General features: G+C 39.0%; 1 protein-coding gene across 1 annotated transcript in view; it reads left to right on the top strand.

The window, feature by feature from the left end:
- PIGN (phosphatidylinositol glycan anchor biosynthesis class N) overlaps window positions 1-14,956 on the top strand; it is a 109,104-nt gene extending 94,148 nt beyond the window's left edge. The window contains exon 30 of the mRNA XM_059893640.1: window positions 14,633-14,956. Coding sequence (XP_059749623.1) covers window positions 14,633-14,756 — 124 coding nt within the window. The 3' untranslated portion in view covers window positions 14,757-14,956. The remainder of the gene's footprint in view (window positions 1-14,632) is intronic.
- The last annotated feature ends 242 nt before the right edge of the window (window positions 14,957-15,198 follow it).

Genomic DNA, 15,198 nt, shown 5'->3' with positions numbered 1-15,198 from the left:
GAACCTAGAAAAATAGTACAGATGAACCAGTTTGCAGCGCAGAAATTGAGACACAGATGTAGAGAACAAACGTATGGACACCAAGGGGGGAAAGCCGTGGGGGGGTGGGGGTGGGGGTGGGGGTGTGCTGAATTGGGCGATTGGGATTGACATGTATACACTGATGTGTATAAAATTGATGACTAATTTTAAAAAAAAATGAAGAGGAAGAGAAACAGGAAATAAGTATATTAATACACTGAAACAACAACAACAACAAAAAAGGTTCCAATTCAAAAAAAAAAATTAAAGGGAAAGTCATAAATGAAATGGGAGGTCAGGAAGTAGAGTTATAAGTCCAGACCACTCTTTCAAGCTTAATTGGAAAATGAAGGAGAAATAGGGCAGTTATCACATGGGAATACCCTCACACCTCCTTTTAAGATTTTGTTATCATTTTGTTTCACCCATGAGTGGTGTGAGGAATGATATTATAGTTGGAAGGCATGAATATCCCTAGATCTGGTTACCCTCTGTCAAAACTGGGGTCCAGCATCGGGGCTCAAATGTAGGAAGCCCATTCACAGAGTAGAGTAGTGACCCATCCCCGCAAGGTCAGAGCAGGGCATTGCAACACAGAATCTGGTACCCAGTAGTTGGTTATTTGAGACATGGGCCCTGAGAGGCATGATACAGGCAGTTCAGAGACCAGGGAATCCGTTTATATTTGGCAAAAAAGCAAAACAAGACAGAAGCTCAAACTTGAGTAGGAGGCTCAGGATGCCAGTCAAAGGCTTGCCCCCGGTCACAGCTGTAGCACTAATAACCAACACTGGTATTGTGCCACCATGTTTACAGTATCTTCCAGCACATTATTTCATGTGCTGTTTATCATAGCACTGTGACTTACACATTATTTTCCACCACAGATATATTTACTGCCTCATTTTACAGTTAAGGACCCCATGGCCCTAAGGAGAGTGCGACTTGCTCATGCCACAGAGCCTGTAAATGGCTAAGCAGGTCAGGGAGGCAGCACTTGGGCACCAGGGCTGTGTATTCCCACTGCCCCTAAGTGCCTCTACTTAGAATTCCCCAGAGTCTTTGTTTTGTAATTCTAATAACCTCTTTTTGAAAAGTGGCTCTGTGTCTAATCCCACGTTTGTGATTGTTGCAAAGGAACCATTCAGTGCAAAGTTTTGAATAATATAAATCTAGGATTTACAGGAAAAAGAAATATTGATTAGGAGGGAATGAGCCAAGAGTAAGGGCATCTTAGGTCAGAAAAGTCCTGTTTTGGGCCAGAGGCCTTTGTTGAGTATACAGAGCTGAGTTGTGTCCTCAAAGAGAAAATACTGAGAAGCAGGGAATGAGGCCGGTGGCAGCTTCCTGCTAGGGGAAGGCCGTCACGGGGCATGCAGGTTGCCGACAAGCACCACAGACCCAAGCACACACTGCCAAACTGCACGGCTGGCAAAGTGGCATCTTATTTATGTCAGAAGATGGCAACAGATAGTCTCATATTGGTGGTTGAGAGAAAAACCTTGTGACATAAAGAAGACTCTGTTCCTAGGAGAGTTAAAAGATACGGTTAAAGAAACGCTGCAGTACTGTAATGCTTATGAAATTCTGAGGCTTTGTGTGTGCCCTAGAAGGACTTTTGCTGGGGCTACAGAGAGTCCAGGGCAAATTCAAGGACATAGTGATGAATCAAGATACCCATGAGCAAGGCCCTGAACAGAAATTTTCGTTAGCTGTGTCACCTTTGCTGACCTTGGTTACCTTATACTCAGGACTCCAGTAGAGGAGATTTCTTTTCAGCATTGGATCCTAGAATTCAGGACCTTTTCCCCCACTTACTGACTTATTTAGTCTTTCATGCTTTCACTCAACAAGTACCTATTGAGCAACAACCCTAAGCCTGTCTTTCTCATTACATTATGCCCTCTTGCTCACATCCATCTCTTGTCAGTTCTTCATGGATCCCATTCCATTCAGCACTGTTGGTCCTGTTCCCTTTCTGTCATCTTCAGTCTTTCATCTAAAACTTAATTAGCAGAACGTTCCCCTCAACACCAACCCCTCAAATTACCTTTTCTTCCTCTCCAGTAATATACTGTTTCATCAAAAAGAAGAAAAAGAAAGAAGAAAAGAAGGACGAAAAAGAGAAAGGGAGGGGTGGGGAGGAGGCAGGGAAGAAGAGAGGGAGGGAAAGAGAGAGAAAGAGAAAGAATACCCTTTTTAGCATTTCATTTTCCACCTTCTGGCATCAACATCAGCCCTTGATCCACTCTGGAAGTCCTGTATCCTTCTTTGTCCAAAAATTATTTTCTCTCTTTCCCAGTCTTTCATGTTGCTTGTTTAAAGATAGTCACCGTTTTTCTCTGGAAAATTCTGCAATGTCTTTCTTTAGAAATGTTAAGTTAAACTGTTTTAAGGAATTTAATGCAATCATGTTTATCTCTCCTCCTTTCTGGGATCACTAGAAGTTTCCAGAAACTATTTGGAGGATTGGATTGTTTTGCCACAGAAAAAAACATACCCAAATCTGGGGAAAAGCCAGATTAAATTAAGCAACAAATGGGTAAAGTTAAGGATTATTGAGAAAGGTATTAAACTGATATAATAATTAGTATTAAAATGTCATTTATTGCACACAGTGTATTAGGAGTTTTACATAGGTTATTTCATTAGTTTTAATGACAATGATGTGAAGAAAATATAATTATTTCTATTTTACAGCAGAGGAAACTGGCTCTGAAAGACTTTAACAATAACATGGAATACCTAGGTTTCAGTTTTTTGCATTATATGTACATTTAATGTATAGATCATTTCTTCAGGAAAAAGTATATAGTGAGCACTCACCATCCATGAAGCATTCCCAGGTGTTACCAAGGACCCAAAGATGAATGGGATTGCCTCCTCAAGACTTGGTGATGCCCCACTGCTAGAGATAGATAACTCCTGCGTCAGAGTTTTTCGTAGGGAATTCAAGCACTGAGGGGGAAGTTCTACTGTATAACTTATAAGGAATATTCCAGCCCTGGAAGGATATGACTCTGACACATGGCCCCTGCATTCAGGGTTGTAAGACAGAATAACTGTAATACGAGGCAGCATGTGCTTAAGCGTTATGTGAATACCAGATGGAGCCCGCTTCAATTCCGACTTCAATGACTGAGAAAACATTGCTCAAGGTCAGCGTTTGAACTGGGCCTTGAATGAAGGGTATAATTTCAGTTAGGGAACTTAGAGTATTTTCAGCAGACAAAATGGATATGAGCAAAGCATAGAGGTGAAAAAGCCCAATGCCTACTCATCTGGAGTGTGATAAATAAGTTGAATTTCAGAAACCTTAGGTTTTGGATAAACAAATTTCCAGAAAATAGCCTTTGGGAACCTTAACTTGGAGAACCTTGAATACGAAACTACAGTGTACATTCTGTTGGCATATAAGTGAGCAGCCATGTACTTTGGTTCTACTGGAGCTTTAATATTTTAGATGTTACTTCCACAAGTGAATTATTGCCTAGGAGTTAAGAATCTTGACTGCCTTTTTTATACAAGTTCATTCCATGGAGTGATGGGTGGGGTAGAATGTGTGTCTGGAAATGGAGGAGCTAACTAAACCAGCACCGTCAGGGTGATTAAGCATTATCCTTAAGTGCTCCTGGTGTCATAACCTTAACAGTCAGGCTTCAATTCTCTTTTGATCCCTGAAGTTATTCTGTGCTTCCAGGCATAATTTTTTCCTGCTTCCTTCAAGGTCTGTCCTCCCAGGCTTCAGTGATGTTACAGGGCCCGTTACCATGTCATAGTACCTTGCACTAAATCCAGATTGCCAACTTTGACAGTCTTTTTCCTTGATAATGTTTTTCTTTTATTTAAAAAACTTATAGTAATATATACATAACATTAAAAAAACACCTTAACCATTTTCAAGTGTACAGCTCAGTTTTATTAAATATATTCACATTGCTGTACAACTAATCTCCAGAACTTTTTCATCTTGCATAACTGAATCTCTATACCCATTAAACAGCAGCTCCCCATTTTCCCTTCCCCTCAGCCCCTGGAATCCACTTTTCTACTTCCTGTCTCTATGAGTTTGGCGACTCTAGGTACCTCGTATAGGTGGAATCACACAATATTTGTCCTTTCGTATCTGGCTAATTTCACTTAGGGTCATGTCCTGAAGGTTCATCCATGTTGTAGCATGTATCAGAATTTCCTTCCTTTTGAAGGCTGAATAGTATTCCACTGTATGTGTATATCACATTTTGTCTATCCATTCATCCATCAGTGGGCACGTAGGTTGCTCCCACCTTTGGCTATTGTGAATAATGCTGCTATAACATGGGTGTTCATTATCCATTCAAGGCCCTGCTTTCAGTTCTTTGAGATACACACCCAGAAATGAGAATGCTGGATCATATGGTAGTTCTGTTTTTAATCTTTTGAGGAACTGCCATAATGTTTTTCATAGCAGTTGTGCCATTTTATTCCTACCAGTAGTGCAGAAGACTAATTTCTCCACATTCTCACCAATCCTTGTTTTCTTTTCTTTTTTTGATAGTAGCCACCCTGTTGGGTGTGAAGTATATATCGCGTTGTAGTTTTGATTTGCATTTCCCTAATGGTTCGTGATGTTGAGCATTCTTCATGTGCTTGTTGGCTACTTGTATGTCTTCTTTGGCAAAAATATCTGATCAAGTCCTTTGCCCATTTTTAAGTTGAGTTATTTGGTTTTTTATTGTTGAGTGGTAGGAGTTCATTGTGTATTTTGGACATTAACCCCTTATCAGATATATGATTTGCAAATATTTTCTCCCATTCTGTAGTTTGCTTTTTCACTCTGTTGATTATGTCCTTTGCACAGAAGTTTTAAATTTTGATGTAGTCCAGTTTATCTATCTTTATTTTTGTTACTAAAAGAGGCTTTGACCCATTGCAAAACTTGAATTTAATATCTAGCGTGACATTCTTCTTGGCACACATGTGGTACCTCCAGGCCTCTTCCTTGCATTCCTTTACACAACCATCATGGGAAATAAAGTGTTCATCAGAGCACAAAATAATAGCAAAAAAGAGACTGCAGAGGCATAAAACAAACAATGAGCATCATTCAAACCAAGGGAAACAGAATGGTGCATTAGCACTTGTAGGCTGTGAATGCATTAATGACCCCTCCCTCAGCAGCACTAGCCATGAGAAAAGGACGTTAACTCCGTGTTTCAGTCTGTACTTCATTTATATTACATATTAAAATAGTATATAATTAATTAATGCTATACAGGGTAAAAACTGTGCTGTAGAAATATTTTGTGGTAATAGTATTTTTTTATAAAGAGAGCTACCCTACACATACAGTGATCATATGTCCAGGTTTACCTGGAGCAGTCCTGGTTTATGCCTTTTGTCCTGGTGTAATCTTCACATCCTCATCTATACAACATTAAAAATCCAGAGTGGATGGGAAGAGAATAAAGGCATAGCCAGTTAATAAGTTATGTTAAACCTCAGTTTATCTCAGTCTCAATGCTTCATCGTCACGAGTCTAACTCCCATGGGTAAAATGGGATTCTTGCTCTGAGAGACTTCAGATTTCAGAGCTCAGTTCTGTTCATCAGGCTGAGAACATTGAACTATCCTACATAAATTACCCACATCCTCTCCCAGTCTTTCCTGCTGAAATATCTTCTTGCTCTGCTCTGTTTGTCTTCTTTGTCTTTTATTGTATTGTACAAAAGATGCCTACTTAAGGAAGGAAGATGATGGGGATCGGGGAGGTGGAAGAGGTTGGGATGGAGAGACAAAATGAAATCTGAGTTAGTGGAATTAAGCTTTCTAAGTGGAATTGCCCCAGTTGATGCTGCAAGGTGAGGTTTTCGTTGCTGCTGCTGCTCTTGTTGGTGAGTTAGAATTCTAAAATCTTTCCTTTGCATCCTGTGTAGCAGTAATGGCATATAGTGCCGCAGTGAACCATGTGACGCAGGTCTAATGTGCAGAAGTGGTTCATGCATCTTCATAAGCATCTGATTGATTGCCAGGAAAAGGCTTGGATAGTGTGGGAAAATACACTTCAAGATCCAAAACTAAAGCACCATATAATAAGGTTCACCTATCAAAACTTCATTATTCTACTTTTTCCTGCATTTTATTTGTGAGAATATTGCTTTTAAGTTTTGGCTTTCTAATTATTCCTATGTGGATATACATTTGAAAAGCTGAGCAGTTCCTTGTCATGTTGCAGATATTATTAAACTTACTGTCAGAATTTCCTTAATGGGAACCAGGGTTATTTGAATTGTGCTCCTGCAGTGGTTTGCCTTTGTGACAAATTTTATTTCCAAACTCCTTTGTGTTAGTAATACAGTTAATAACTTCAGCCATTCCATGCCTATTATTCACAGGAGTGGAATGTTGTCCTTTTGTCCTCACTATTTTATTGCTTTATAAATATATAAATGGTGAGAACCTGTCCTAGAATTTGAGAGAGGACTAGGGGCTAATGACCCCCATGAATGCAGTCTGACATGTATCTGTAATGTCTGTAGTGACATGTATCTGTAATGTCTGTAGTGCCGTCATGGGGACTGCAGTGGGTTTTCAAAATAGGTTGGAGAGATTCCTCAGCTATGAGTTTCAGGTTAATAAATAATAGTGTCTTTAAAAGTAAAGATTGCATTGCTAGGGCATAAGACAGGATATCTGTTTGTAAGTATAGTCCAATATGTTCAAAATGCATCTTTGGAGCAGATTTTACCAGGCTTTAATGGAAACTCTTAAAGGAATACACTCCAGTCAGTATGATCACCTGAAACCGTAGGTGTAATTTCAGTGGTTTTCTGGAGAACCTTGTGGCATCAGGTGTTTTTTTCACCAGCCATGTGAAAAATATCCTACCCAGGCCATGAAACTGAGTTGGGCCAACAGAGCTATAATTTAGCATTTTCTTCTTTTGATCTTTTACACAGTTTCTTCATTTATAGCAGGCCATAAACTTTACAGAGTATTGCCTTTTATATTGCATAATGAGAGAAGTGCATTTTTAAACTAGAGAAAAAATTCCTTTGAGGGAATTTTCATAACTATAAAAACATAGATTTAAATTTATGTTCTCAATGTATTTGATATGAGGTGAAGAGTCATCATCGTCAGTTTGAACTTTAGTTTGATAGTGGTATTCATTTGCACCTTGTTTCCTACATGCACTATTGTTATACATTATTAAAACATAAATGACAACTAAAGTATCACTTCTATCTTTAGATATAGTGAAAACTTATCATTAAGTTCAGTAATATTTTAATATCCTCCTAAATGTAATTAATAAGTGCCATAAAATATCTTTACACTTGACAATGAATACTAAGCTTTATTAAAATCAGTGATTCTCAACCTGTTTCTTCCCCAGTACATCTGACAGATAGGACCTGCTTCTATTGCCCATTATCCTAATTGAGAAGTATAATTAGCCTTTTATCACCCATTGTACACGTTGAACAGGTCTGCCTGGTGATTCTGTATGCCCCTCCACACACAGACCCTGTCCCTCTACCATCTCATATGTATACCTTTAGAATTACTGATTTAAATGCTGTCAAAATAAGTCAAGGGGAGAGAGTGGGAACAGCGGAACTCATTTCAAGTAGAAATTTGATGCTCCTTTAACTCTGCTATACTATGATGACACCAAGACTTGATTGATGGAAAATATAACAAACTGAATGCCTTAGACTCAATGGCATGAAGATGATGAGCTTCACAACTGTTCCCTGCCAATGATGTTAGCTTAACTGAGCCAAGAGTCCATGATTTCAGGCCACTTCAGGTCAAGGAGATAGGTGATCTGTGGAATACCTTTTATAAATAGACTGTCACTAAATTTGAGGATGGGTCGCCTACTTTTCTGGTTTTACAAAACTACTTTGTTAAGAGATCAAGTCATATTTAATATTTTAAAGTTTTTTAAAACACCTAAAAGTGATAGTAAAATTTAATGGAAAAAACATCTGCTAGAATATAATCTCTTCTTTTTTTTTTTTTTACAGCTTTATTGAGGTATAATTTATATATCATAAAATTCATCCATTTTAAGGTTTTAAATGATTTAAATCACTTCAGTGATTTTCAGCAGATTTATGGAGTTGTGCAACCATCACCACAATCTAGTATTTGAATATTTCCATCACTCAAAAAATTCTCCCGTGCCTAATTCAGTCCTATGCAATTCCCATACCTGGCCCCCGGAAACCACTAATCTGCTTTCTGTCTCTACAGATTTGCCTATTCTGGACATTTCAATAAATGGAATCGTACAATATGTAGTCTTTCACATCTGGCTTCTTCCAGTTAGTGTGATGTTTTTGGCATTCCTTTATGTTGTAGCATGGATCAGTACTTTGTTCCCTTTCATTGCTGAATAGTGTTCCATTGTATGGATAGGCCACATTCTGTATATTCGTTTTATAGTGTAACCTTTTACAGTCCTCATGGCTTTCCTTCATCTACCTGCCTCCTAACCTCCTTGCCTGGTCTTCCCATGGAACCAGGGTCAGATTGGGCTGTCCTGGATTTGATCCTCGAGGTTATAGACTGGGCAGTTTGCACTCCATCCGTCATCTCACCTCTGACTCCAAACTCCAGTCTCTGGGTTGGGGAGTGAACCTTCTTATAACAGGAGGAATTGTGACCATTATATCCAGCTTATTGGGTTGAGGATTTTTATCTCAGGAACCGTTGCAGATTTTGAAATGTCCTGTGAGGAACAGAAGTTGGAGAGAGTTGAAGATTTCTGTGATAATTATGAGCTCGGCCACGAGTTCTATGTCTAAACCTACCATAATTTGTAAACGTCACATAAATAGAAACGTATCACAAGCTCATTGTAGAAAATACTGAAAGCATGTAGAAAAAGTAAGAAGTCACACATAATTCAATGTCTCAGAGTTAACCTCTGTCCAACAGGTTGACGTATCTCCTTTTAGACTTAATTTATATGCAAACATATACAGGGTGGTTTTTTTTTTTTTTTTAAGTTGGCTTTCTATGATAACCATTTCCCGATGTCATTACTTTTGAAAACATGAAGGTTATTGTGACGAGAAAGGTGTGAGGAGAAACATGGTAGGGAGAGAGTTCAGAAAGACAGTTGATGTCACTTATGGCTTTGAAGGTCATTGTAAGGAATTAGGAATTTATTCCAAGTATAAGGCAGAGCATTAGACTCTTGAGCAGGGAAGTATTTGATACGCTTTACATTTGGAAACAACACTTTGGCCAATATGGAGAACATACTCAGGGATTGAGAGAGGGAAGAGGAAGATTGGTTAAGAGGCTCTTGCAGTATTCTAAACTAGAGATGATGACAGCTTCGACTAGGGCAGTGATTCAAAATGGTAACAAGAGGCTAGATTTACAAAGTATTCTGAAAGAGAGGTGAGTAGAATTTGTTAATGGACTGGATGTGCTAGGAGAAGAAAAGGTGAGAATCAAGGGTGACTCCTAGGTTTTTTATCTTGAGTAACCAAGTGAATGAACGGTAAAGCCATTTCCTGAGATGGAGAAGCCCCTCAGAAAAGTGAGGTTGATGAAGGAAGATTTGGGAAATTAAGAGCTGGGTTTTACATATCAAATTTAAAATGCCTTAAATTAGGATGGTGCCAGAGGAAGCCATGGGATCTTGGGGGAGTTTTTCTTTTATTTTTAGGATGAGAGAAATTACACATCTGTGTGGTGACAGCTTTGCTCACTTTAGAGAAGGGGAAAATGTCTCTATAAGAGAGGGGGTGGGATCATTGCAAAAGTAAAGTCCTTTTGTAGGAAAGTTGGAACAGGATCCAAAATAGAAGTGGAGGGGTTTGTTTTAGACAGGATCAGGTGCAGGAAGAAATATGGACAGATATGGGTGTTTTAGTAGGTTTGGGGCAAGAAGAGAAGTTCTCTCTTAGCTCTCAATAAAGTTTTCTAAAATAAGCAAAGTCATCTACTGAGAGGGGAGGAAGGTGATAGAACTTTGAGGAGAGAAGAAAGGACGTTAAATGGTTTGACTTGGAGACAGAAAAATAATTCAGAAGTGTGCAGTCAGAATTGAGGCATTCATGAGAACCAAATCTCACCTGTGCCCATAAAATTAAAGTGAGCCTAGCCAGAACAGTCATGAGTTTTTTGTGATGCTTCCTTTATCTTCAGTGTACGGTGCTTTCTGTTCCCTTCCCTGGTTCTGATTATTGATTCTAATGCCAGAATTACATTTATCTTTATGTTTTAATATCTCCTAGGGCTAGTTTTACTTCATTTTGGGAGAGACTCTTTGTTTCTTTAAATATTTTGGGATTTTGTTTTTTATCAGTTAATTTTGATTATATGTCTATGACTTTTATTTTAGGGGAGTCTGATTTCAGTCCAGGTTAAATCTGCCAGGGTATATAAAACAAAAGAAGATTTTCTGATTTCTTTTAATTACAAATTACCATTTTTAATAATTTAACAAATATTGATTGAAGGGCCCACAAGGCCTTGAATTGGACCTTAGAGATGCAATGGGGAGAGAAACAGAGACCATGGTCCCTGCCTCCAGGGACCTGACAGCCTAGGGCAGAGGTCAGCAATCTATGACCCTTTAGCGCAAGCCAGCCCACCTCCTGTTTTTGTGTTGTCTGCAAGCTGCCAGTTGTCTTTAATTAAACATTTTATTTTGAGATAATTATGGGTTCACATGAGATTGTAAGAAATAATACAGAAATCCTTTACTCCCTTTACCCAGTTACCCCCAAGGGTAACTTCATGCAACAAAGCTATAGAACACCTAGGATATTGACATTCATATTGTCAAGATACAGAACAGCTTCTATCAACACAGGATCCTTCGTGTTGCCCTTTTATTGGCAAAACCACTTCCTTCCTGCTTCCATCCCTCCTTAACCCCTGGCAACCATTAATCTTTTTTTTCATTTCTGTAGTTTTGTTATTTCATGAATGTTACATGTGTGGAATTATACAGTATGTAACATTATGGGATTAGCTTTCTTTGCTCAGCATAATTCTCCGGTGATTCATCCAGGTTGTTGTGTGTTTCAGTAGTTCATTCCTTTTTATTTCGGAGTAGTATTCTGTAGTATGGATGTACCACAGTTTGTTTAGTCATTCACCCATTGAAGAACATTGAGGTTATTTCCAGTTTGGGGCTATTATGAATTAAGCCTCTAAGCATTCTTGTGAACATCAGCTTTTATTTCTTTGGGATAAATGTCCAGAAGTACACTTGCTGGGTCATACAGTAGTTGCATGTTTAGTTTTATAAGAAACTACCAAACTGTTTTTTGACTGACTGAAGTAGAAATCCAGGTTCCCCATTCAGCCTCCATTGACACCCAAAGGGGTCTCCTCATTATTACAGGTCAGGGGAAGGAATTACAGTTCCCCACTGGGCCTCCCCTGGTATTTCCGTGGCTAGGAAGGGTTGGAAGTCCTTATTGCTCCCCTACGTGACCTCCACTAACATCACAGTGAGGAGGGGAATGGCCTTGTTAACTCTGGGTGGAGGTGAATGACTCTCCACTGGGCCTGTTCTGATACTACCCCAGTGAGGGGGGCCCTTATTACTGCTGGATGGGTGTGCAAGTCGAGGCTTCTCACATTGGTCTCCACTGACACTGTCAGACAGTGGGAATTGCTTGTCACTGCCAGGTTTGGGTGAAAGTACCAGCTTCCCTACTCAGCGTTCTCTCATGCCATGGGGGTTCAGGGTCAGGGATGTATGGGGGTTGGAGTACCTCATCACAGCCTGGTGAGGGTGGAAGTGTAGGCTCCCCACTCGGCCTTTGCTGGAGCAGGTAGGAGCCGAACCACCCTTTTTTCTGTGGCTTCTGGCTGAAGTGGAACAGTTACTGTCTAAAAGTTTTCCATCTTTTGGGCCTGCCCCATTCCTTGTCTGTCCTTTGGCTGGAGAGTAGGCTTTTGTTATCATGTTGGGTTGTTTGGGGGGGGGGAGGGGTTGGGCTATGTCCATTGGCATTTCTGGTTTGCCAATTTGTTCCAGCAAAAAGAAAATCCAGGAAACTACCCACTGTGTAATCATTCCTTGGGTCCCAAGATCCTTAACCTGTCTGTATTCTTTCCACTGTTCAGTCTTCTTATGTTTCTTTTATATACAATGCCCAGAGTTTTTAGTTGTACTTGGCAGGAAGAACTGGGGAAAGTACACCTACTCCATCTCCTGGAAAAGGAAGTTTTTCTGATTTTTTTTTTTAAAGCTGCTAGTTTTCTAACACCTCTGTGCTGTGATAAACTTGAATTGCCCCACTTTGGAAGATGTTTAAAGTAAGATCAGTCAACCAGTTACCAACTTATGTGTGATAAAATTTCAGCATAACTCACATAATTTTAGTAACATAATCTTGTCTATTTTGGCATGAGTTGTTCAAGAGCATTCTGTTAAAATAAATATCTAGATAGTTTTATTCCCAGAAGGGCTTTGTAGAATAATAAACATGTCTTATCATTGTTTTCATTTTTAAATAAATAATTATCAGTGATTTATTTCCTCTGTAGCTACTAAAGTTGGAAAGTAGCTTTGTAAAATCTACATAATTAAGTGGTAGATAAGAGCTATATCATATTCATTCAGGGTTAAAAAATATATATACAAACACACATACACACAAACACATACACACATAAATTTAAGTAGAAAAAAATTTCCAGGTCCAATATTCTATTACATTATTTTTACAGTGAAAATAAACAGACGTTTCAAAAATCTTAACTTAATGTTAATATTTGGCTAGCAGTTAAAGATCTAATTTTATTGTTTTCTTTTTAGGTCAGGAGCCTACCCTAGTCCAGAACCAGATTTCTAACATAACTAGTTCTCATTCTTATTTTTTAATTAGCCAGATCTTCTATATCAAATTTACTTTACAAGATGAACCAGTGAATCTAGAGAAAGATTCTAAATAGGAATCAGTGCCTTTCCAAAGGAAATCTTATCAAACCATAAAGCTTTACAACTGGAGGTTCTTACTTAAAAGCTTATAACAATACCAAAAATAAATAAATAAATAAAAGCCGCATACAGTAGAGTTCCTTCTTTCCTGGCCTTGAGGGGCCTTGCCTATGGGGCAGTTACCTGACAGCAAAGTGAAGCTTTGCCTAGGTTGGCCTAGGGCCAGCAGTTTGACATTTTGGGGGGCTGCCCACCTATTGGACTGGATTTATTGAGAAGGTGGGAGGGAGACCTGCAGGCTGCTGTTCCCTTTCCCCTTAGTCTCCATGTCCCTCTCTGTGATCGGCCTGTTTTACATGCACCCAAAAGGCACCTTCCCAGATGCCCTAAGACAAGTTCCCTGGGGCTTGTCCTGGGGGCCATTCTTAGGAAGGCGCTTCTTTAACCCACACCAGGACTTCCGTTTGTTGGGGGTAGAGGAAAGGAAAGGGGAGAAAATATGACCTCCCTTCATCAAGCCAGCTTGGTTACAGGCCTGCGGAACCTTCCCTTCACCTTTGTTGAAGGGTGTAAAAGATACGAATCTATTATGAAGTTAGATAGTTAAACACAACTCTGATAGGCATTGTGAATAAATAACTTGCCAATCTGCACTGAAGCTTAGCTTGGGCAATACTGTACTAGTATCACTATAGGAAGCCTCTGCTTTGTTGCACATTTGTCATATCTGTGTCCTAAATTTCTTTCCATATTTCCAAATTTATCATCAAGCCATGTACTATGTACTGTGTTTAAAAAGAAAAACTGAACATTTATTATTGCTGATAGATGGGAACTGGGATTGAGTAATTTTAAGAGTATTCTATCTTTTTCCAGAAGTCTAGGGGATAGTAGCTTTGACTCTGAGATTAATAGAGAGATGTGTCCCTTTTCTTTTGTTTAGATTCTTTGACTAAAACTTTCGCTTCACTGAATTTGAGTTTGGGTAACATTTTTCTTTCTTTGTGGCTGGTAGTTTTGTCAAAGTACTTCTAACTTATGTCAAAACATGGGATGGCATGCTCTAAAATATCAGAATACTTAACTTGGGGACATCTTGGGGAGTCTGTGGATATTATGCAGAGTATATAAGAATTAGAGGGGGGAAATTATCTTTATTTTTCTAAAAGCTAAATTTTAAAATTCAGTTTCTAATGGTGACAAAGACACAGGCACTACTAATACCAATCAGACGTTTTCATATCATTATAGTTGTTGGAGCTCTCTCAAAATATCATGTTCATCACTACTTCTACAACAAATTTGTTCTTTTTAACATATTGATATCTATTTCAAAATCATTGGTATCCTCTGTAATTCTGTGTATTTTATTACACAGTTGACCCTTGAACAACATGGGTTTGAACTGCATGGATCCACTTATATGTGGATTTTTTTCAATAGTAAATGCTACAGTACTACAAGATCCGTGGTTGGTTGAATGCGAGGATGCCAAACCATAGATACTTAGGAACCTTGGATGCTGAGGGCCAACTATAAAGTTATAAGCTGATTTTTGACTGCTCAGAGGGTCGGCATCCCTAATCCCTGAGTTATTCAAGAATCAACTGTACATCTAGAAATATTAGTTAGAGGAATCTTACGCTTTTCCTCTTATGTGTTCTCTCTGCCTGTAACATGTTTCTTTTTCTCCTTCTGTAGCATCAGCCACTACGTGATTGTCATGTCCATGACCATCTTTCTGGTGTTTCTCAATGGCCTGGCACAGATGCTCACAACAAAGAAACTCACACTGTGTGGCAGACCCAAAAGCCACCTCATATGATGTTGCCAAAGCCGTCATTCAGCATCCAGATCCTGTTTCTCATTCTCCTTGTCAACTAAAATCTTATCAAGGATTCATAAAGAAGATGGATATTAATGTATAACATACTCTGCTCATCTAAAGGAAATTATATGTGGAATTCTGAATTTACAGGTTATCTGGAATAAAGGAGCTTCCATTTTCTTTAGGGTTTTCATGAAGTTGTGGTTACGTCTGTGGAAAAGCAGAGTAAAGCATTCTGCATTTTCATTTTTTCCTTTAGTTGGCAACTCTTCTCACCGATGTTTCAGAGCACCTGTAACAGTCTCTGGTCCCCAGCTGTACAGCTTCCTGTATTATATGCAGAGGAGAATGTGCTCCTGACGGGGCAGTACTGGTCACATCCAAAATCAATGCACTGGCCGAACATGAAGTAAATCACCAGGTGGCACCATAAATATTT

The sequence above is a fragment of the Balaenoptera ricei genome, chromosome 14 (assembly GCF_028023285.1).
Source record: "Balaenoptera ricei isolate mBalRic1 chromosome 14, mBalRic1.hap2, whole genome shotgun sequence".
Lineage (NCBI taxonomy): Eukaryota > Metazoa > Chordata > Mammalia > Artiodactyla > Balaenopteridae > Balaenoptera > Balaenoptera ricei.
This window is presented reverse-complemented; position numbering and strand designations above follow the sequence as displayed.